General features: G+C 40.6%; 1 protein-coding gene across 2 annotated transcripts in view; it reads left to right on the top strand.

The window, feature by feature from the left end:
• FAM168B (family with sequence similarity 168 member B) overlaps positions 1-14725 on the top strand; it is a 31994-nt gene extending 17269 nt beyond the window's left edge. The window contains exons 4-7 of one of the 2 annotated variants that reach the window (XM_084638822.1): positions 2941-3083; positions 5225-5402; positions 6947-7072; positions 9555-14725. In XM_084638822.1, coding sequence (XP_084494948.1) covers positions 2941-3083; positions 5225-5402; positions 6947-7059 — 434 coding nt within the window. In that variant the 3' untranslated portion in view covers positions 7060-7072; positions 9555-14725. Of the gene's footprint in view, positions 1-2940; positions 3084-5224; positions 5403-6946; positions 9297-9554 lie in introns of those variants that run through there. The other variant, XM_084638823.1, reaches the window with a different exon arrangement.
• Positions 14726-23645: the final 8920 nt, after the last annotated feature.

Raw genomic sequence — 23645 nt, 5'->3', positions numbered from 1 at the left:
TTTCCTTAAACATTACATGAATATATTGTCTCTTGCTGGAGAGTTAGAATTTATAATTTCTATTCTATGATGAGATATCTTTGAGCTATAATGTATCTTAATTAAAACTGTCTTTAGATTGCTTTTTGAGGGGGAAAAAAACTTTTTATCAAATTCCGATTATTATTATTATTTATTGTTTTTAAATCATTGATTTCTATCCACCCTGGCAGGAGACCTGTCGTCCATGTCCTGGTCAAAACTCTTATCACTTTGCTGAGAAGTACCTATGCGTTGGAGTGTTAAGGACCATTGAGATAACTTAAGAGACCTCTGTTGTTTAGTTTTAATATCCAAGTCCTGTTGCAACTCCTTATAGTGGCTCCAGGGACTGCTGCTTTGTAGGCTTCTTAGCTTCTCCTTGAAAGCAAGGAGAAGAAGCCAGAAGCACCATGTGGGTCCACGGATGACTGGAATTGGTTCTGTGAACTGCTAGTTCTCTGCAGACAGTGGTTTAAGAGCCATTGTGTATGTAGATTTGGGCTCTGGATAGTCACACACAATCAGGCATAATTATCCTATATAAAAAGAAACAGCATATAATATACTTACCAAATTAAGGTCTTGATTAATTTTTATCCACAGCTCTTCAGTTCATTCTCATTTAATATTTGGCCATTTGTCTTTCTGACATGCTTTATTGAATGAGCTGAACTTGCAACATGTTTATTAAGGTAGAACTTGTTCTACATTTGATGAAGGAAATATTTTTCACTTTTGTAGGGAATGATTAAAACTGGATAGAACTACCTCTTTGTTCACCATCCTCAAGCATACTAATTTTACTGAACGCTAACACCATGAGTTTTACTGCTGAATGGGGAAACCGAGAGCTCTTCTTTCAGAAGTAATAGTCAGCCATCATTTTTGGTTACTTTTTAAAAATTATTTTAAAATTTTTAAAATATTAAGTCCAGATTTTTCTACTTAAGACACGTAGCTTCATTAGGCACTTGGTATTAGCCAGAAATTCCTGTTTAAAAAAAAAAACCTAACTTTCCCAAGGAGGATGACAGTCACCGATCCCTTGTGAATCAGTACATTAACACATAATATCCTCTTTCTTTGAAGCAAATACTTAAACTGCACAAATCTGATACAGAAACTCAAGTTTTAAGTAGCTGCACAACTATAACCAATGGACTTCTAACGTCTAAGGCAAGATGGACCAGTCACTAGATTCTGTTTTTGGCACCTGCTGATGGCTCTCTTAGAGTTAACACTGAGCGCTTTACATCAGCTCCATGGAGCCATACCACATGAGGCAAGACCAGAAAGTGCCCTTACTGGGAATGCCGATTATATAGTTCAGCATGAGGGACTTGTGTGTGTGACTTGAGGCCTTGGTCTCCTCCCTCTCCCCTCAGAGAAGTCAGTCTAGGGCTGTTCATAGTATGGCCCCACCTTCCATTGGCAGAGGTATGCACTGCTGGCAGAGGGCGTTCATTTTCTAGCTTCTGCCAGTTAAGGCCCACTGTCAGCAGTTAGGTTGCTGCTTCTCACTGTTTTCCTGCCTGCCCTGTCAGACATTGGCTCCATTATCCTAAGTCTCCTTACCCACTGAGTAGGCCCAAAGAACCTATGCCTTTTACGTGTTCGGAGTCTGAGCCAAGAGCATATGCCTCAGTCACTGCATATCTGGGTAATAACTGCATAGCTCCTAACATGCCTGAGAGGGAGGCTCACTTCTATGGACCTCACGAGATGTGTAAAAGCATTCTGGTGGCATCAAGCCTTTTATCAATCTATTTTAAAAAATTCATAGGAGATCATTAGGAGCTGGTCTGCACACAAATTATATAAAGGTCTTTATTACTGAATACCAATAAAATGTAGGGACACAAGTGCCATTTTTAAAATGGGATTTAAGCTCTTAAGTGACTTAAGTGCTTGTGTTACTTGTATCTTACTTTAGCATTTAACCACTGAAGTCCAAATTTTAAAAATTTAGTTTAGGCATCCAAGTCTGAAAATGTTGGCATTTGCTGTTAAATGGCAAGGAAATATCATTAAAGGTAACTTAAAAATGGAAGATGCAAGCGGGAGGTGTCACTGCACCCCTCCAAAATGTTTGAGAAGCCCTTCTAACCATTTAAAATAGTTCTAACCTGTAGAGTAGGGTAGTTCTGCCATTGCATAGTTTTCTGCTGAGATTTCTTCTTTGCAAAGAGATCACTGATTGTAATGATTATTGGTGTGTGCTGGGAACTTGGTTAGCATTTGATGCATTCCAAGCCATTTGGATCAAAACAGACGTTCTCATTATGGTGGAGCTAAACTTCTCATCAGTGTCACAACAAATGTGAGTTACAGCATGAAGTAGACTTGAAAGAGATCCTAGTTAAGACATGTTTTCTAGATGCCAAAAGCCAAATGTGTTGTACAACCTCCTTCCTGATTTAATTGGGGATTGGCCCTGCTTTTGAGCAGGGGGTTGGACTAGATGACCTCCTGAGGTCCCTTCCAACCCTGAGATTCTATGATTCCTCTCCCCGACATCAGAGTGTGGCCACATTTGGCACAACTCTTCCGTTCTGCCACCTTCCTTATGTTCATTGGAGCACTTGACTCAGTCCGGGAGGGTCTTTGGATTTTTCATAGTCTTCTGTAGGAAAGCAGTTTCCTTATGTCCATTAGTTAATTGGAAAGTGGTGAGTTATGTGAATTAGTTGATCGACAGGCAGTCAGGTATTACTGACTATATCTGTCCTTATGTGACTAATGCCTTTTAAGAATTTGTGCATAGGTATTGATGATAAAATATCATACTGAATAAGATAAATGTGAAACATGAGGGTTAAGAATAATAAATTCAATTATATTAGTCTTAAACTTTAGTACACAGTACTCTGTTCATTGTCTTGCCTATGGCGCTTTAAAGCAGACTTGCCTTTGTTTCAGGTTATACACCAGGAACACCATATAAAGTATCCTGTTCACCCACCAGTGGTGCAGTGCCACCTTATTCTTCTTCACCCAATCCCTACCAGACAGCTGTGTATCCGGTTCGAAGTGCCTATCCACAGCAGAATCCATATGCACAGGTAAAGAGTAAAGCTCAACTGTTTTGTGCCAGTTCAAATAGTATCTTGCTTTCAGCATGCATTGTAAACTTTTAAACTCTAAATGTTGTTTCATGAAATAAAGATGACCGCTTATTTCTACCTGTTTTGAGGGTTTGTTACCAGAATGCTTCATGTATATAAAAAAAAAACTTAATTCCCTGTCCAGCATGTAAATTTATGTTGTGCACAGTGATGGGCTTCTCCCTTGTAATTCTTCTGCTCTGCGCTGATTAGGCCTCAACTGGAGTATTCTGTCCAGTTCTGGGTGCAACATTTCATGAAAGATGTGGACAAATTGGAGAAAGTCCAGAGAAGAGCAATGAAAATTATTAAAGGTCTAGAAAACATGACCTGTGAGGGAAGATTGAGAGGTGAGGTGGAGGGAAGGGTTTGTTTAGTGTGGAGAAGAAAAGACTGAGAGGGAGGGGACATAAGTGCAAGTACACAAGGTGTTTAGAAGGAGGAGGCAGAAAAATTATTCTCTTTAACCTCTGAGAATAGGACAAGAAGCAATGGGCTTAAATTGCAGCAAGGGCAGTTTAGGTGAGACATAAGGAAAAACTTCCTAACTGTTTGGGTGGTTAGGCACCGGAATAAATTGCCCAGGGAGGTTGTGGAATCTCCATCATTGGAGATTTTTAAGAGCAGGTTAGACAAACACCTGTCAGGGGTGGTCTAGATAATACTTAGTCCTGCCATGAGTCCATGGGACTGGACTAGATCATCTCTTGAGGTCCCTTCCAGTTCTACGATCCTGTACTAGTACACTAAAGTCAAGAGTTTAAAAAACGGGTGCCTAAAATTAGGCTTCTGAGTCCAGATTTAATCTGAACATATGGCCTTAATTTTCAAAAATGTTGAGAGACTCATTAAAGTCCATGTGAGTTTGTGTTCAGCACATTTGAAAATGTTAGCTTTAGTTATCTAAATAGGTCACCTAATTTTGAAAAGTGTTTAAGCCACATTATGCAAGTTAGAAACATGAAAATCAAAAGTTGGAAACTTGAAAATGAGTGAGACTTAAGAGTCTAAGTGCCTAAGTCACTTGTGAAAATAGCACGTTAGCTTCCAAATCTCTTCGGGTAAAATTACAAAAGTGCCTGTGTCTGGACTTGGAAAATAAATTTTGGGCACTCCTTTTCTTAAGTTCTTAACCCCTGTTTCAAAGTGCTGCTATGAGAGGATTGTGGCAGCTGCTGTTGCTCCTTTATGCAGGAATAGCAGGATCACACTGATGCTGTCCTGGTCAGTTTCACTCCACTTCTACTGTGCCATGGTGAAAACAGGAACAGAAGCGTGATTGTTCAATGTTGTGGGGTAGAGACAGAGGTCTCTTACCTTTTTCCTGACCTTCCAAAGAGTGATGGTTCCATACAGAGTACTTCCCCCATGACCCAGCTGAAGCAGCATAATGAAACTGATGATAGCATCAGTTTCAGTCTTCTGCATCACTAGACAAGTATCTAGGATACAGTGGCATAAGTGTGATGCTATGGAGAGGTCAGAAGTAGAAGCAAGGAGGAAAGAGCTGGGGCAGGGCTAGATGAAAACTGACTCGGAAAAGTGAGCAGCCCTTAGGAGTCAGGGTACAGCATGTTGTAATATTTAAGTAAAAACTTGCTTGCAGGGCCTTGGCAGTACTCTGAAGTGGTCTACTTGGGCCCTGCGGGAAGAAAGCTTCACCATGTTGCACTCTAGTAACCTTTTAGGGCTTTTGATTCTGGAAGAAGACACACCCAATCCTCAGCCAGGTGGTTTATTGCCTTTAGGGAAAGCAACCTTGAAGGATCCCCAGGGCATGGGAGGGGAGGGGACAAAACCACAAAATCCAGATGCAGAGAAGAGACAAAACAGCTTAATTCTAGAGAGAGCTTGTATTTGGGAGTTTTGGCTGCCCAACCAGTAGTTAGTTGCTGAAAAACCCTCTTTTTCAACCCTGAAGTTTTAGTTTCTCTGTTTGAGTTTTAAGTATTCTGTCTCCAGTCCCTGACATACATCAGACTCCTATTTCTGGAATAACACATTGCTGCCGTGAACATTTCAAAGGTTGAATTATTGCTTTCAGTACATGTGATAGTGAAAATATACTTAGTAGGTTTACTTATTTTCTTTTCCAACAGCAAGGCACTTACTACACACAGCCTTTATATGCAGCACCACCCCACGTAATCCATCACACCACAGTTGTGCAGCCTAATGGCATGCCAGCAACTATGTATCCTGCTCCAATTCCACCACCAAGAGGAAATGGTGTGACTATGGGAATGGTGGCTGGGACCACTATGGCAATGTCAGCAGGTAGATTGATTTATATTGCTTACACTTTTTGATGAAGTATAGTTTGGGTTTGTGGTCCATTTCGTACAGTATGGATGCATTACATGTTAAGGCCTTACCAGAAATGTACTGCAGTTACAGGTTTCCCACAACCACTAATTTTGTTTGAGAGATGTTTGTGTGCTTGTATATGAATTTTAAGCCATTCTAACGACAAAATCCTAGTACTCTGGATCAGGCCAAGTAAGCAGCATAGAAACATTGAAACCAAGGAAATCTGACGTGGCATTCTAATTGCAGCACGAGGGGCTTTTGTTCCTCTAGTCACTTGGGGTTTGGGAATTAAAGAGTACAGTTCTCTTTCCCAGGCTGAGTACTAAGTAAACTCTCCATTCTAGTTAATCAGACAGAGAATCATTGGTCAGAACTGCCAAGAATGATGCCAAGCTGCACTTTCAGAGGGAAGGTTTTAGGGCCTGGACATAATGCAAGGACATCTGTGGTCAGCACATTTGACTGTCAGTTACTGGTGCCCATGTGCTAACATGTTTTTTTAGTGTTGTCAGAACAACATAGTTTTATAACTAAGACCAAGGTTGTAACATTGTTCCCTAAAACAGTTACAGAACACGCAGTCCTGGCCGTATTAGTCCTAAACTTTGTTAGAACTTGAGCGACTTTGTCAATCTGAAGAAATTGGTGTCTTTGATTGAATGTCTCAAAAACAAGTCTGTTTCTAGTACAGAATTATACACTTGGGGTGCTTCTCCCCAGAATTTTGAGTGATGCTGTTGTTTAATGATCAACAGTGTAAGAATTCTATTTTTCCCCGCGTCACTGCTGCTCTTCGATAACTTACAAGTTTTCAGATGGGCAAACCAAGGTGAACTAATGATTGTGTTACATGGTAGTCTTCTGGATTACTCCAACTACAGATTTCAGCTTTCTAACCTCCGGTATCCCACAGCCCTGGTGGGGATATTTTTTCAGGACCAGCACTGTGTGCTCTCTTCATTACCTTTGTATTTTTCCCAGTTTCTTTTTTGAGTGTGGGGTAAGCTGCAGCAACTAAACATTAGTAATTTGTATGTGAAGTGCTGTAGAAGGAAACTGTTAGGATTCTGGGGTCCCAGTCTGTTGCCTTCTACAGTCTCTCCATCTATAAAACCCATTTGCACAGACAGGAACTAAATTATACTTACCCTAGTGAATTTTCTTTTGCCTCAGGTGTTCCTACAGCACACAGAGCCTGCTGTGAGGAAAAGTATTTTTCGGTGTATAATGTGTGCTTATGATCTGGAGCTGCTGCTAAGTAGTTATTCGCTAAAAGTATCTAAACATGCATTGGAGAGAATATCAAAGTGTTCGTGTTGCATAAACATTTGAAGGAAGGTAGATGGAATTGAAAATGCTAAGATACAGATTCACAAGTTTCATATTGGTATATGTCAAAAGATGTACAAGTTCTGATTAATATGGTTTTGGTTTTCAGTTGACCATTTAATAAGTGTTGAAAGGCATATTTGTGAAAAATATTTAATATAAAAATGTTTTGTTTCTCCTAGGTACTTTGTTGACAACTCATTCCCCAACTCCAGTAGCCCCTCATCCAGTTACTATGCCCACATATCGGGCTCCAGGAACACCAACCTATAGCTATGTGCCCCCCCAGTGGTGATTATTCTGGCAGTGTAAGTTACCAGTGTCTACAGTTGAAACAGTGGCCTGTATATAAATGTCAGTTCATTTTGATTAAGTTGTGTAGAAGGAAGGATGTTTTTTAAACACAATGTGTCTGTCTTCTGCTGAGACTTCTTTTTTCTGCATATTCATCTCATTGGTGCCTGTATATAGAATTCAAAATGATCTATTTCTCAAAATACAGCATTTTAATTTACACAGCTGTAGAAATGTTAGGTCTGATGAATCCCAGGCCCTGTTGGGTCCATATGAAACAGAGGCTAGTTTGCTCAATTTGGGTTTTGTGACAATTCCTGAATCCAACAACACTCTGATTCATGAGTGGAAAAAATATGTAAAACATGGAAGTTGGATCAGCTTAAATAAGGGGGCTATTTGGATCAGCATAAATAAAGGGGCACTTAATATTTCCTTCGTGATGAACATTTCCCAGAAAGAGAGGCTGCTAACTAGTAAGCGTAAGAAACTGATAATTCCCATCACCCAAATTCAGGTGGGTTTAAATTTAAATTTGAACTGTTTACAGTTTTCATGGAAAAATCATTACAGCCTGTAGCACAGTTTAAACTATACATGGAGGAAAAAAAGACTTGTGAAATCTGCTTTAGATTTCTACTGATAAAACAATGTAGTTAACTAATTTATGAAGCCAGCATATTATACATTTTTTTTAGTTTTAATGGGGGAGTGCTGCTTAAAATTGACATGGCTTATTGTTCTTACTCTTTTGGGGGCCTGATTCTGCTCACGTTTCAACAGTGCAAATCAGGAGTAACTCCACTAGTGTAAATTACATGTTTATAAAACCAGTGTGAGAGCAGAATCGGGCTGGCTCCCTTCATTTATTGCTCTGTTCAATGTTTATAACAAGTTAAGACAAAATCTAACTGTCCCCTATTTTCAGTGTCCCTCTCTATGATTGGAAGTCAGGAGCTCGCTGATACGTTCTGGTTCTGCCGTGGGCTCATTGTGTGCCCTTTGAATAGGGCGTTTAATATCTGTTCCTCAGTTCTCAGATCTGTAAAAAGAAGCTATCACTACCCCCTCAGTGGTATTGGCTTAAATATCTGAAGTGGTTTGCACTAATAGCACATTTCAGCTAAGCATGCTATATGTGTACATAAAGGGACAATGTGCTGTGACCACAAGGGCAGAATTGCTAAGGATGATTAAGTTGCGTATAACAGTGTACACGTTGTCCACCAATAACCTTTCAATATGCAGCTAGGGTGCGGGAATGATTCTGTAATCCTCGCTTGCACAAAGTTTCCAGTGACATCAGGGAAACCTTGCTGGAGTAAGCTATAGGATTGGGACCATTATAATAAACTCTCATCTAGCATTTTTCATCTGCAAATCTTATTTTATGCTTTCCTTTGTTCTGTTCTTCTGAGGCAAAGAAGTAAAGTGATTCTTTTAGGGTCCCACAATAGATGATTGGCCGAGCAGGGACTAACACTTAGCTCTGCTGACCTATATATGTGGCTTTTGCATAAGTTGTGACTCCTGGCCAGCTTCATAGCAACTGGACCACGTTGTGACCAGTATAATTTCTGCAGTATCGCAGTGGAATGATTGTTAAACTTCACCAGTATAAGCTTATCTGAAGGGAGTGTCATTCGTATGAAACAGTGTGTGCACAGGTCTTTCTGTAAATATCTTGTTACTAAAACTGATATATTTGGAATGAAGTAACTACAGATTTTCTTAAGGTAATTTCTTCAGTTGCTCAGTGCTTTGTTAGCCTTTAATACTTAGCAACTTTCTTCAAATGAGATGTGAAAGAAAAGTATTATGCTTTGACTTAAAACATTTCGGTGGCGGTATTAAAAACTGCCTGCATTTGGAGCAGTTAGCCATTTTATTTGGATTTTGGCAAATCTGGAATGTCTGTTCTCTTTTGCTTGTGAAGTCCGTGGAACGTCAGTGAGGGGTTTGCTTCCTAAAACCTAGTCCTTTTTTGTACCAGATCTGTGCCAGCAATCATGTTATAAGTAGCATTTGAGGCAGAATTTGGGCTATGAAATTTGTAGGAAAACCTCTTCACTGCCAAAGCTACACAAAAATAACACCTCCGTGGATGTTGGGTGTATGAGGGAAAACAAAGGGTCTTACATTCAGAATTGCTGCAGTAAAGTACGAAGTACTTGAGTGCGCTACAAATTCCTCAGTGGGAAAATTCAAAAGCTAACAATAAATATTTTTTAAATCAAATACTTTGTCAGTGACCTTTTTTTAAAAAAAGTCTAGTCAACGTAAGATATTCTAGTAATAAAAACTGCTGTCCCTGATTCACCCCAGTTGGTGACTTAAAGGGCTGTGAGTGGATGGTGGGTTTACAGCATAACTGCTACAAAGTAGCATTAGGTTATAGTCTGTTTTAAATGCATTCCTGTGTAGAGTTTGCAGCATTAAACTAGATTCTGGGGTGTTACTTGAGTATCTATCTTGCCTCTTTCTCTCTGAATGTAGGTTTGAAGATGGGAGATATGCAATCAAGTAATTGAGGTTTAAAAGTTGGTGCTGAAGCCCTCATGCCTCCAACCAGGACTTTCTTTCTTCTGAATGCTTTCAACACTTTGCTAAACACTACTAATTCCAGATCACTGAAGATTTTTCCAGTGCGGCATATCTTACATCTTGGAACTCCAGCAGTTAGTCTTAAAGCAAATCCTGTTTTGTGGACTGTCTTGCAATTTTTTAGCTAATTATAATGATAAAAAAGGGAGTATAAACTTATTCTGATCCATATCTAGTTGAATGCATGTTTAAAAAAAAAAGGCAACAAAAAAACAAAGCTTGCTCATGCAGTGACTGATGCAAAAACCATATGCAAAATCCAAAGGAACCGAAAAGTATTTTACAACTTGTATCACTAATGCACTGTTGTAACATATGCAGGGTCTTAAAAGGTAGTATCGCAAAGGTGAATTTCTTTATAGAATACCATAATATACATTAGATAACTGCTTCAACCTTTTTGGGTTGATGCAGTTGCCAGTTAAAAGGAGGGGGAAAATTATTTAAGTTATGTATTCCTTTCTAATTAAATTCAGCTAACACAAATTGGAGCGACTGGAAATAGTCTGATGAGCTGTAGAAATCCTGCACAGAATTAGTTTACCACATTTACCTTTTCATTTCTATTGAGTGGATGCAGTGTTATGCGGACATTCTTAAGGATCAGAATGGAATGATAAATGAAGTTGTGTGGCCAGTTAATGAAAAATGTGAATAAAGCAGCCTTCCAAGCTGCCCACCTCCTTAAGGCAAATCTCTGCCATTATATGAGGAGGTAACACCATATATGTATGTATAAAAATGAATTCTGACTCCTGAAAAAAATACATGGTGATAGAATCAGATTTTTTTTGGCTTCAGTCCAGGAAATCCATTCTGTTTTTCCCCTAAAGAATGTTCTAATCAGCTGAAAATGTATGTGCAGTTGACGCAGCTTGCTTTTCTAATACTTAAGAAATGCTAGGGTTTTCCGCAACCAACAGGAGGAGTTCAACTACATATTATCCTGAAGAAAGTTTGTGTGCTTGTTAAGTGTATTAAAGGGGAACAAACCATTTTAACACAATTTCCTTTTAGCTTATATTACATGCCAATGTGGTTTATGGGTGCAGTATAGCAGGGCTGTCAGAATGTAGAGATTTCAGAAACTTTTTTTTTAAGCAAAAACAAATAGATCATAGTAGGAGTCATTCATTGGTTACAAAATTGTTGATGTAATTGTTGGGTTTTCCTTTTTTTACCTCCTTAATTGCACTTGGAAAGCATGCAAATTAAGACTGACTGTAGATTAGTGTTTCATTGCAATGAGTCATTTCTGGTATTCTTGCTCGCAGCTTCAATTTTTAAAAAGTACCTCAAAGCAAATGCTGTGAGGATAAAGGGCTAGCCTTGGAACCCATTTGTATACCAAAATCATTATGGGAAAGATTTTAAATTTTTAAATTTGAATATTGCACAAAAAAATCAAGGTTTTTTCTGAAACCTGCCTGATTTATGATTCCAGTAAGATGCAATTTTTTTCCAGATACATTCTGCCCGCAATAAATTATGCGGTAAATGGTTATAAAATGTTGTTCCCTTTTAAGAGTTTACATAGAGGTATGTCAGGCTGTAGTGTTTGTAGTCTAATTTCCATCCAAAAGTAATTTTTTTTTTTTTAAAGTTGTGTATCTACTTGGGCTTTGTGTTGGGGTGGTCTGCTCCTTCTACGGGTTTGGCAGCTACTTCAGGGTAGCATCAGTGCTGATTTAATGCTGCCGTTCCCATTCTCTACCCTGGTGGGAGGTGTAGGCACCTGAATGCCCATAGAGGTTAGAGTCTTCAGTAACTATTTTTTACAATAAGCACTCTTCGTATTTTTTTACTTCCATGTTTTGTTTTATAAAGTTTAGGATTATTTTGCATGGATCACTGTAAACAGACTACCCCTTATTGCTAATGCCTTTAACATAACTATGGTGTTAACTATAAGTACTTTAAAACTACTCGTGAGCACTTACTACAGCTTAAGGATTTCCATATATTTATATATGGAGCAGAGAATTACCCCAAACAAACCATTTGAATCTGTACTGCTTTGTTCAAGTCTGTTTAACAATTCCATTCGTGTAGTAGGTTTGCAGCATCGACTGGTCAAGTGCTCCAGAAGCTGTAGTGAACATTAATACAGTTTAGCTAGTTTAGAGTGAGAGTTTCATTGTCTTTGTATGTTTTTAATAAAAATAGTTGTGAGGTAAGAAACAATGCTGTCTTGGGGAGAAGCTATAGAGAACAAGTTTTAAGCTTTGCTGTCTCCTGTCTTGTTTCCCAGTGATAACAAAGCTTTGAAACCCTAGGAGAGAACTTTCATGAATGCTGTGATAGATAAATAGTCATGGAAAGAATATAAAGTCCTATATATTTGCTCTGACTTTAGATTCCTAAATGTTTCCTTGGAATTGTTGTCTCCTAATAGTACTATTCCATAACATTTAGGGGGTCTCGCTTGAGCACTTTTTTCTAAGTTGCATTATGGGATTCATCCACAAAGGGGAAATTGTACCTTGGAAAAGGTATTGCACCTTCCAGATGTGATATAAACTAATGGGAGGTTTGATCTGTTCTCCAGTAGTTTAAGGGAGTAACCAAAAGCACAGTGGTGGGGGAGGGGGCGGTGTGTATATAAACTATCGTAATGGCATTTTGTTGCAAATAGTGGAAAGCATGGATATGAAACTGGGATAAAAATCATACATTACACAGTGGGGGTCTTATGAAACATTCTCTCCTGCATTTTCTATTACATTCCCTATTTAAAATCCTGTATAGCTTTACACACACACACACACACACACACACACACACACACACACACACACACACACACACACACACACACACACACACACACACACACACACACACACACACACACACAGTATGTGGCTGCATTGGAGATTTCCAGAAAATGAAAGGGCTCTAGTGCAGTAGAAACCAGTTCAAATCAAGCTTCTCTGAAACTTTTATGGCAGCTTCATATAATAGAATAAAAAAGAATACTACTTTAAAAGTGTAGTTGAAGACGGCTATTACAGCAATAATACGAGAGAAGTCCAACATACATTTTCGATCTAACTTCAGCTGTTGTATTTAAACAAAGTATTAAGGCTCAGGAGTTCCCTGTGTTAGTAACATCTGGTTGTGTCTCTTAAATGTAGCAACGAAATCAAGTCATATTCTTGAAAATGGCTAAATCACTGGCATCAGAAGCTGGTAGCCCTAATCTGTAGTGTGGTCATTAACCAGCCAATAGGAAGGAAATAGAACTTCATTATTTTAAACCTTGTTTATTAACTTATTTTAACCAACCATTTCCTGTTGAAGTTTTAGAAGACTTACGGAATTGCTGTTCTTGAAAGCTTTTTGAGTGTACTATGCAAGTTAAGGGCTTAGATGCAGCAGTAGATGACAAAAGTTCATAATTTGGGATTAAGTTGAAGTCATTCCTCCTACGACCTCACTCACTGAAAAGCCCCTTCAGTATCACCATGTCTTAGTGTTTTCTGACTTATAGTTCATGGTGCAGATATGTACAGCAGGGTACTCCACATTGATTAGTCTTTACAGAGCAATCTAGCTTAATGTCTCCAGAGGGAATAGGCCTCTTACAGTATCTGAGCCAAAAACATTTCAGAATTTTGACTCAATAGCTCCCCCAGTGCTTGGACGTAGTATTGGATACCATTAGTTTTGGCTTAAACATGTTAATTTTGCCAGAATGGAGAAATGCAGCAATCTTTTGACACCATCATTAACTGTAGGTTTAAAAGCATATAAGAGAATAGAAAATACCTTGTATGTGAAATCCTCACTTACAGGCACAGAAACAGTGAGGTGATACTTCAGTTAAACTTCTGGGAAGAGAGGACAGATGTCCTGATTATTGTTTGCATAACTTGAAACTAACCAGAGAAAGAAGCTTGGGCCAGTGTCTGTAGAAAATACACACGTTTTATGCCCATTCTTCTCCAGCAGGTGTAAATTATCCTATAGTGACTATTTGTGGAGGTTTGAAACAATCCATTAATCCCCAGTTTAAAATGCATTCTGTTAATGGAAAACCTGTTAGAAAACATAAGGAAGAGTTAAACTTGTCGATGTATTTCTAATTAAGGAAGCATTAAGCAGATAAATTTTACTTACTGTAAGCCATCTGTACACACAGTTGGGAATGTTAATAAGGAAAACAGTGCAGGGAGACAGGATCATTTTTCACTAACATGCCTCATTCAGAATGTTCAGGCCTGTTTGAAGATTTCCTCTTCTAAGCTAGTGAGGACTTTCCAGCAGGTGCTGTTTACCCTGTGAGTGTGTAGGGAGGGGATGAGAAGTGATGAGGCCACTAATGTTGAGGGGAGGAGGGGGCTGCTGTGGAGGAGGAACAATGCTTAGCTGGGAGAGAAAAACCTCTTCCCTTGTCTCTTGAATGTGACATTTGGGATTATTGGACTACCACAGTGTTGCGGGTCCACTTGTAATATCAAATATTCTGAACAGTTTATAGCCTGAAGCTCCAACATCAAAAAAGTAAACGTGACTTTCCAGGCCTGTTGTGCCTTTGGGGAAAGCTGCTTTAGCTGGCTGCTGTACAGACTTGTTTCAAGTAGAATGGATTTGTTAATGGTTTTTTTTAATTATAGTGCTATTATTGGCTGCCCTCAGATCCTACAATTTGAAAAAGGGGGGGGGGGGAAGTGAGTGCATGCAACAGAAGTACAAGAGGCCCCAGTAATAGCTCTCTGTTTGTTACGAAATAGGCACAGGTTTCCTTTTTTATGACTTTTTTTAAAACTGTCTTACAAGCAGTTATATTGGTACTTTTTGAAGTTTAGGTAAATGTTGTCTTCCAGAATAAGTTTTAAACCATCACTCACTTCTGCATTGAACTATTGCATCAACACACAAAGGAGTGGAGATTCCATTCTGAGCCAGTTCAATTATGTGTAAATTCATACTTTTTTATTTTTATGCAATCCAACGAGTAGATGAGCTCAGATTTAAATTCTTAAAAGCACGTTTATTGTAACAAGAATTGTTATGTATTAATACTTCAGTTTTCAATAAAGGTTGACTTGTGTTGCTTATTATGGTCTCGCTATCTTGTTATTAAAAACACTGGTCACATTTTTTATTATTTAATTGCTGACAGCATAACAAATATAACATGTTAGAATAACTTCCTTATGAATTTTCAGGTTACTGAACTTAACTGATTAGCTGAATATTTTCTTCCCTTCCATCAGTTAGCTACACTTAAATAAACTCTCTTGTGGTGGCTTAAATTAATAGAATCCCTGCTAGAATTGTAGCTGTCCAGTTGGGTCCAGAGTAACATGGCTCCGTAGTCTGCCAAGGGCTACCCACAATTGCAGGTATTGCTCCCTAATTTCAGCCCTGGGTGTGCCTGGTGCCCAAAGGAGCCTGAGTGCAGAAGAGATAAATCTGCCCTGCCACCAACTAGCCACCAGAAACAATGGAGCACTTCACTTAGCAGAGTGGGAATAAGCTGCCCCGTCTGAGTATATAGCAGGGATGGTGTAGCTCCATGTTGTCCCCTTTGACATCTCTGTCTAATTGGTATGATTGAGTCCTTAGAGCATAAGGAAAATGTGTAACTGTATAACTTAGTGAAACCAATGAAATGCACATGCATTTTCACAATGCCTTAGTGTTTGTCTTGTATCTGGGATTCAGTGATCTCTTAAAGAAAGGCAACAAGCCTTGAGTAGGAGGAAGTTTAGGATTAATTAAGTTATTCTTTTGGGCTTTCCCCACAAGCAAATTCATGAGTAAGAGAGATGAAGACAGCTAATCTAGTCCTTTAGAGGGCAGGTGGCTGTAAACATTCTTCAGTTCATAGTCAGGAAGCAAGACAAAGAGTGAAACTTGAACATTATGACTTTTGGGTATAATGTTTCATACAAGAGGATCAGTATTTATTTTAGGTTTTTGACCTGAAATAGTTTGATAATACTCCATCAAAGCAATGTGCATTTGAAGACAGACGGGAAGGTAGTACGACATCATGGAAATCTTACTGCAAGTGTAAGTTGTCTGGACTTTGAAATTGCATAGGGTTCCCTGTTCCATTATGTACTTCTGCAGTTACCAACCAGCATAACTCCCCCATCTGTGGCTGGGCATTTAACTTCTAGGATGTGTCTTGATGAGTTTTTTACCTCCAGTTAATTGATTGCCAATAGATAAGGTAAACTACAAATGTTTGGATGGTTGTGGGGAGTGTCCAGACTGGTTTTTACAAACACACGTTAGCTGCATTGAGTTAATTGTCAGTCAGTTAACTTGAGGGAGGAAAAACTAGTGAAGACAAACCCTTCACAAAACTACCAGAACATGAATGGTATGTGGGGGGCTGATGTACAATTTTGCTAATCCCCCATCTCATATAATTAAAATAACAAACACTTTAGTGCAAAGGAGTCTTCCTGCGTGGGCCACCCCCCAGGGGTAATGGCCAGGGTAGGAAAATCCATTTTTTGGCCCAGGTTTAAATATATTAAGAGACAAAGCCTTCAACATTCTAGAAACATATCTGTGCAGCTTGGACCACTCTGACTGGTGTTTGGCTTCCCCCTCTGTTCTCTTAGCAGTATTTTCAAGGTGGGCCCCAGGGCAAGCCCAAGGAGTGCTCCTCCAGCAAACAAAAGGAAACCAATTTGCAAACAAAACAAAGGGGGATGCCTTTCCCTGACCTCTGGGGGATGGATCCTGGGGAGGGGAAGGGGAGGTTTTGTCCTGTTGTTCCCTGGTGTCAGTCCTTCCCCTAAACAGGCAGTCAGTTTGGTTGTTCCCCCCCTTGGAGAGTAGCAGCCTCTCACCCTGGAGAAGCCCATCACCCTGCAGCTATTATCCCTGCAGCAGCTTGTCATTCCCTCCCACACCAGAAGAGGGTTTTTAGACTCAGGTATCCCTAATTGACCTAAGGTAACCCCTTCTCAGCTTATAGGGAAAAGGTCCTTTATTATTCTAGGGCTGACATACCTCTCAAAGAAAATGAAAGGAAGCAAAGGAAAACGGCACTTGATTTGAACTGAAAGGCCAGCCTTCTCCACCCAGAGAAGCACACTTTGTGAGAACGAATGGAAACAGCTGCTGGAGCCAATTCCTTATGGATTCATGGCATAGTGTAATTGTGTCTATTTAGGACAAAATGCAAAAATAATAATAAAAATCACACTCTTGCATCTACCCAGACTGACTTATATATGCACACGCATGCGTGTTTGTGTGTAGCTTCCACTACATTGCCTTACCCTCACATTTAGCCTCACATTTACACTTAAGCTAATTTATTATTAACCTAAACACACCTATCTAATGTACTGGCTTTTCTTAACATAATCCATATCTTCACTTACTTGAGTGGTCTGACATTTGGGTGAAAATTGGTAAAATCCAAGTAGTAGCTTTTGTAAAACCTGGAAAAAAACAGGCCTGAACTGTTAGTTCCCTGAGAGGCTTCAGCCGTAATACATGACGAGGCGAGGTCCTGATGTAGTAGCTACATCTTGCACATGGGTAGCAAGCTAGCCCACATCCAAGCACCACAGGTGTGATGCTTTTGTTGTCCTATTTCACGGTCACATCAAGCCATTAGCTATGTGGCTTCAGATGTAATGGCATAGAATCTGGGTCCTGTGAAGATCAAAAGCATTTACACAATACTTAGAGGTCTCTGGTAGTTAGAAGAAGCTGTTCTCTGCTACCTGTATTGTCGTGATGGGTATTGCTGGCCTGTTTGGCGATGGGTGAATCAAATTTGTCAGCTACAACTATTATTCCTATTTGGCCAACTAAATGTTGCCAAACAAAGTGGACCTGAAAATTTTAGGCTGCCAAGTCATACAGTTAAATATCTGCTGAAAGCATGTCAGTCACCCTGTTGCTTGGTTTGGACTCTTACCTTCAGCTGTTCTGCAGTCATTTGTTGTAGCTTGCTGCTTTCTGGACCAGAGAAGAGAAACATAAGGCTGTTGGTAAAGGTACCAGCCAAAGCGAAGAAACCTAATAAACAGACTTGCTTATAAAAAGATGAATCTCCTCTCTGAAGTCACTCACTTGAGTGGGATGGGAAAGAGACTAAAATGCTGGAGAAGTAACATCCAATCTTTACCCCTCCTCTGACTTATGCTTTGGTTCAAATCTGTATACTGCACTGATGGAGCAAGCCGCGAGACTGAGTGTTCTGAGTGCAGAACTAGCAGCAGGAGCCTTTCTCTAGCACTAGGATGCAGTCAGGCACAGAGCCACCCTCATGGCCTAAAGCTGATGCTAACACAGGAATTATTGTGATTGTAATGGACAGGAGAGAAAAACAAAGGCTTGAACAATGCTGCAGTCAATTGAAACAAACTGACCGCCTAATTTCCCCATGACCGAATAAGGCAGTGGATACTCTAATGCACAAATGGTAATGTTGGTGAGGTCAGAGTTGGATAAAGTGGGTGTGTGAATTGTGTGCAGGGCGGTACAGGGGAGGAGGAAGGGAGCTCCTGGTGGAGGTGAGTCTGTCACCAAGGCCAGCCCTGCACTAGAGGTGCTGCAGCTATGCCACTGTAGCGTACCACAGTGTAGCTGCTGCCCACATCAACAGAAGGGGTTTTGTCTGTCGCTGTCGTGAATCCACCTTCCTGAGCAGCTGTAGCTAGGTGGATGGCAGAATACTTCCGTGAACCTAGCTGAGTCTAGACCAGGGGCTCGGTTGACTTTAAGTACGGCACTCGGGGTAGGGTGTGAATTTAGTGATGTAGCTTGGGTGATCTAAATTTTCAGTGTAGACCAGGCCCCATACTGGTTGATGGATGTGTAGGTGTTAAAGTCGTCAGCTCGTCACTTCCTTGCTTTCAAGGGCTTGTTGTGTGGGTGGGTTTGGCGCTTAATCATCCTTAGGGAGTTTAACCTGTTGTTGGGTGTACAATAAACCTTAAGGCGTTGTTTTACAGTCCAGTATTATCTCGAAACCACAGTCGAGGGCTGGGGCCCACTGTGCTAGCTGCTCTCCCAGGCTGCATGGCAAACAGGTGACTGAAACAGACAGACAGGAAGGAGGTGGGTTGAGAGGCTGAGATAACAAAAGAGAATTTAGCAGAAAAGCAGTAACCGCAACCCAGCACTGAGCTAACTGCGCCCACCCAGGAGTGATTTGAAGACATTACAGAAGAGGGGCTACGAGGCAAAGAGGGATTTAAGAGGATAAATGGTGTTGTGAGCTCTGACCAGGAGCTTTTCCCCAGAGTGCTACATGATCTTCCTTGGTTCCTTGTAATACTGTAATGTCATGATTAACCCCTCCAGCCAGCTTCAAATAGTCATGTTACGAGTTAGGTTGCTAAAGTGGCACATCTTTGCATGGAAAGAGGAATTAGTAGGCAAATGAAACCATGTTCTTCTGGAACTAGCTGTGCTGGGCAGCTGGAGTCCTGTTTGTCTGTTAGTGTTTGAAAGTTGTGTGTCCAGGATTCAACAGGCCCCTGATGTGGAGGTGCAGGGGAGCAAGGGGGAAGCCCATTTGGCTAATAACCGAGCTCTGAGTGGTTTATAAACAATAATCTGGAAGTGATGCAGATGTAGTGACACCTACAGAATTCCGGCACATCTCCCTTCCTTAAACTTTAGAAACACTGAATACTGAAAAGCTCAACAAGGTCCCACGCTGTAGTTTACTGGAGGATGAGGCAGACTACCTTGATCCCCGAGCCTACTGAGAGGATTATCCTGAATGTTATTACAATTAGATGGCTCAATTAATATACTATTCATTTCTTCTTTAGAGTGCCTTTTCTCTGATTCTAGGCCTCTCCTTTTTCTCCTCCTCCTCTTGGGCTTTATTTGATTGATGTTTCAGATTCCTAGATTGCAAGGCCAGAAGAGACTATTGTGATCATTTACTATGACCTCCTATATAATACAGGCCAGAGAATTTCTCCAAAACAATTCCTAGAGAAGATCTTTTAGAAAAAAACATCCAATCTTGAGTTAAAAATTGTCAGTGATGGAGAATCTACCACGACTTTGGGTAAATTGTTCCAATGGTTAATTAGTCTCGCTGTTAAAATTTTACACCTTATAGCCAAGACTGCCTCTCCATTTAGAACTTCTTGACCAAAATGAGATTGTGATGATAGAGGAAAAATTATTCTCAGCATTTGCACCATCAGACACTGGCAGTTCTAACATTTTCTATTGCAGATGTCTTGTTTTTTTCTCTCTAGTTCTCTTTCACCATTCCAGTGATCAGGCAGTTCTGTATCAGGGTCCAATGTGGCCATTTCACCCAGGAATGCTATCTTCACTTCCTTGTTCTCTCAGAGACCATCACCTGCATCTTCTGGGACTAGCGGCATGATTTCTGTGATGTTAGGGGTTCTGTTTCTCTGGGTATGCTCACTGAGGAAGCTGGGAATTCTTGGTCTATCTTCCTCATGTGGTTTTCAGTCTGCTGTTGCTTGTCTGTCTCCAGAGCCTTCTGGGTTGAGTTGTCATCTTATATTTGAGCTTTTTTATTTTGAACCTCTGCATCTGAATTTGCTTCTCCAGGCCCCAGCTAGTGTTCTGTGGGTGTTGCTTAATGGAATGTTCATCAGTGTGTTCACTGTTCCCTCCATGCTTTCCTGATCTGGAGTTTGACCTGATTCCAGCTGTATGTTGCCTACCTGCTCTCCCACAGTGTATATGAAGAAATGCTGCCTCTTTCTGCGCATCAGTCTTACAGCAGAGGTAAATGCTTTATCATGAATAGGTAGCAGTACTTCCTAATAGAGTGAGCCCTGCAACGTTAACTCTTTAAGCACCTGCCAGCCTTTACACAGAAATTAGTCAGCAACACTGGTGTTGCAATTAAAAAGTTAAATAGCTCTCAGTTGGGCAAATCACTCTCCAGAAACCTTGCCGAGAAGAGCATTTGTGGGAAACCAGTGATTTCATTGCTGACAACAACTGCAGGCTACAGTATGATCTTGTGGGACGAACCAAGGAACCAAGCAAACAGCCCTTTGTCCCTCTAGGTAAACAACGCTGGGAGAAGCCCAGACAGAATCATATCCCCCTCCCCCCCCCCCCCCGGACTCACAGGCAGCTCTTGATGTTTGCTTGGTTTAGTGGTTTTAGGTCACTTGTGTGGAAAGTACAAAAGTGGACAGGCGGAAATGTGGACACCTTGTTCATTTCCCATCTCATGAGTGCATATGTACATGTCTCGGTCAAGGATCATGCATGTGCCACCCACTGGGCTCTAAAACAGTGCAGAGAGCAGCATTGCTAGGAGAGCGCTGCAGAATAACAGCCCACCATGTACTGGGGTGGGAGTACAAAGTAGTTGCAGGGACAAAAATGACAGTCAATCTAAGTAAGCAGGACAAGCAGCCTTCAGCAGAACACAGTCCCTGTCAAAGCCATGCTTTTTTAAAATATCACAGCTCATGATTGTGGAAGGAGACAGGAGATGGGGTGGGTAGAAGGATTAAATGTGATGCGGGATGTTAATCCCACAGCAGGAAGGAGATTGAAAGCTGTGGATAGTGAGTGGGTATAAACCAGGCCAGGAAACCAGAATTCTATTGCTTCTCATGAGTCTGAAATTATGCAGCAGCTAACACAGAAAACACAAGTGAAATAGAGTTTGTGGCTCAGAAATGTACTCTTTAAACATGCTGACTGCAAACCCCATCCCATCACCCCCAAATTGGAACCTGTACACAGCACTCCTCTGAAGCAGCATGTGATAGAAATGCAGATGTGGACACTCCGGTTCCTGCCAAGTAATGTTTTTGGTTCACTTTGGAATGAAATTATGAAATGGTGGAGTTGCAGCAAGTGGTGACTGAAATGAGTTGCACGGATTTTCACTCTGCTGCTTTGGGAAATTGATTTCCCCTCACCCCCAACTAGGTAAATCAAACATTGCATCTCACACGAGTGTCCCAAACACTTATTTTTAAATAAGAATCTATCAACTCAAGACCTTATTCTTTAATCCATTACTTAGGAACTCCCTGATCCTGCAGCCCTGTTTAGCACTGTAAACTCTGTGGGGCAGGGACCACCTTTGTGTTGGAATAATTATATGCGGTCCCATTAGGTTACATTGGGCAATTAACAGGGAGGGGTTGCAGGATTACACCTGAGTGTTTAAAGCAGAAATATGAGCAGAAAGGGCTGTTCTGAGCGCACTAAAGGTTACTGCAATCTCAAACTCCCTGTTCCAACATTTAATGTGATGCAATAATCTCATTAGCAGGCATGTGGCTAAGCTTGCCAAGAGAGCAATGCAAAGAGAGGTAGTTGCAACAACATGGTCAAATTAGATGTATTAGCACTCTGAAATTTGCATTAGCCCTGGCACAAAGCAATCTATTTCACGGGATCAGTTTGTTTTAATTAAAACAAAAAAAAATTTGAATCCCAGGCAATCGATATAATGGATGTTTCACTGAAAATATAACCCACCAACAGTGATTTGCAATGCATATTTAATTCCATTGCTAGTAAAGGATCTAATCCTGCTGCATGGAACAGCAATTCAGTGGGGGCAACCTGGGGCCCTGATATTTTTCTTCAGTTCTCAAAATTAAAACCCTTAGTTTTCCAGAGAGGATAGAGTAATGGCAAACGCCCCGGACTACTAAACCAGGAGTGGAAATTTCTGCTTATGAAGTCACAAAGTTAGTCAAAAGTGCCTCTTACTTTTATTTGCCTCCATTCTTGGTTGACCAACTTGACCCACTGCGGCCCGGCTTCCTGACCCCACAGCTATTATTAAGTGAAGCACTTCTCAAAGTCACGGGCCCAATGGGCCTCAAGATGGACATCTAAATGTGTGGTGACTTCAAAATTGACTGCATCGCAGGGTCACAGGTAACAATTCATGGGATGCAAGTATTGCAGCATGATGCATCTTGAGCAATTGGAACTTTACGGATGGGGAATATGCCTTTTTGAAATAGACAAGAGCACAAGCTTCCATGCTCTTCAGCTGCAGCACAAAACCAAAAAGCTCCACTACTTAGACTAGGCAGATACATGTAAAAGTTCAGCTCCTATTTGCCATGGATATTCATCAGTTCATTATTTTGTTTGCTTTTGCTCTGGTAGGAAGTCTCATTCTAACGTACATCTTCCAGAAAGTTGTGGTGAACCTATGGGAACCATGAAGCTTGGGTCTGGCTACAACACCTACTCTAACATTTGCAGTCCACATAGTCATTCTTCCCAGCTAGTGAGCTTACGTGGGAAGATCAGTCAGTCATATGTTCTAAACAGAAGAGAGATTTCTTGGTAACCACACAAAGTCCACATTACACTGGCCACTTCAAGAATTTCTTACGTAGTCTTTTAACCAATTCACATTTAAACCATTCCCCCTCCTCCTCTCCACCATAAGTAAAGTCTGGACCAGTTGTACTCTACTATTAATACATATTTTTCCTGTAGCTTCTGACAAGGAGGTCCCACCTGGTGAGCACACTGAATTGTCTCACTAAAAACCAGATGGCAAGCGTTTTTTCCAAGATAATGGCTCAGAAAAATTCTAAGCCAGGCCAAATCCCTCTTATCTTCCTCAAGTGAGTAACCCAGTTTTGCAGTACATGAAGGAGTAGACTCTTTGGTCTGCAGTCTTGAATGGGCCCCTGATATTAAGGACAGGTGCTTCTGTCCAGATAGGACTGGCATGTGAAAATACAGATTTCTATGTTTGCTAAGGTGACAGGCTCATCTCTGGAGGAGAAAGACTAGCTCCTACGGCCCTGCTGGGATTGCCCAAATTCTTGTTATGTTTATAAGGTGCCTAGCACAATCTGGTCCTGGCCTCTAAGTGCCACTGCATGCAACCAACAACAGTCAAAAGCCATGGCTTGTTCTTCTCGGGCATAATTGTCAACATAATTGTTCATACCACCCTATATTAAATAATCCTTGGTGACTGCTTGAAGAAAAAGCTACTCTTTTCCACTGAACTGTTGCTGATACACTAGAAAACATGTTCCA

Source organism: Lepidochelys olivacea (genome assembly GCF_965140295.1).
Source record: "Lepidochelys olivacea isolate rLepOli2 genome assembly, chromosome: 9".
In the NCBI taxonomy this organism is placed as follows: domain Eukaryota; kingdom Metazoa; phylum Chordata; order Testudines; family Cheloniidae; genus Lepidochelys; species Lepidochelys olivacea.
The sequence above is the reverse complement of the archived record's forward strand: the minus strand, read 5'-3'. Positions and strand labels throughout refer to the sequence as shown.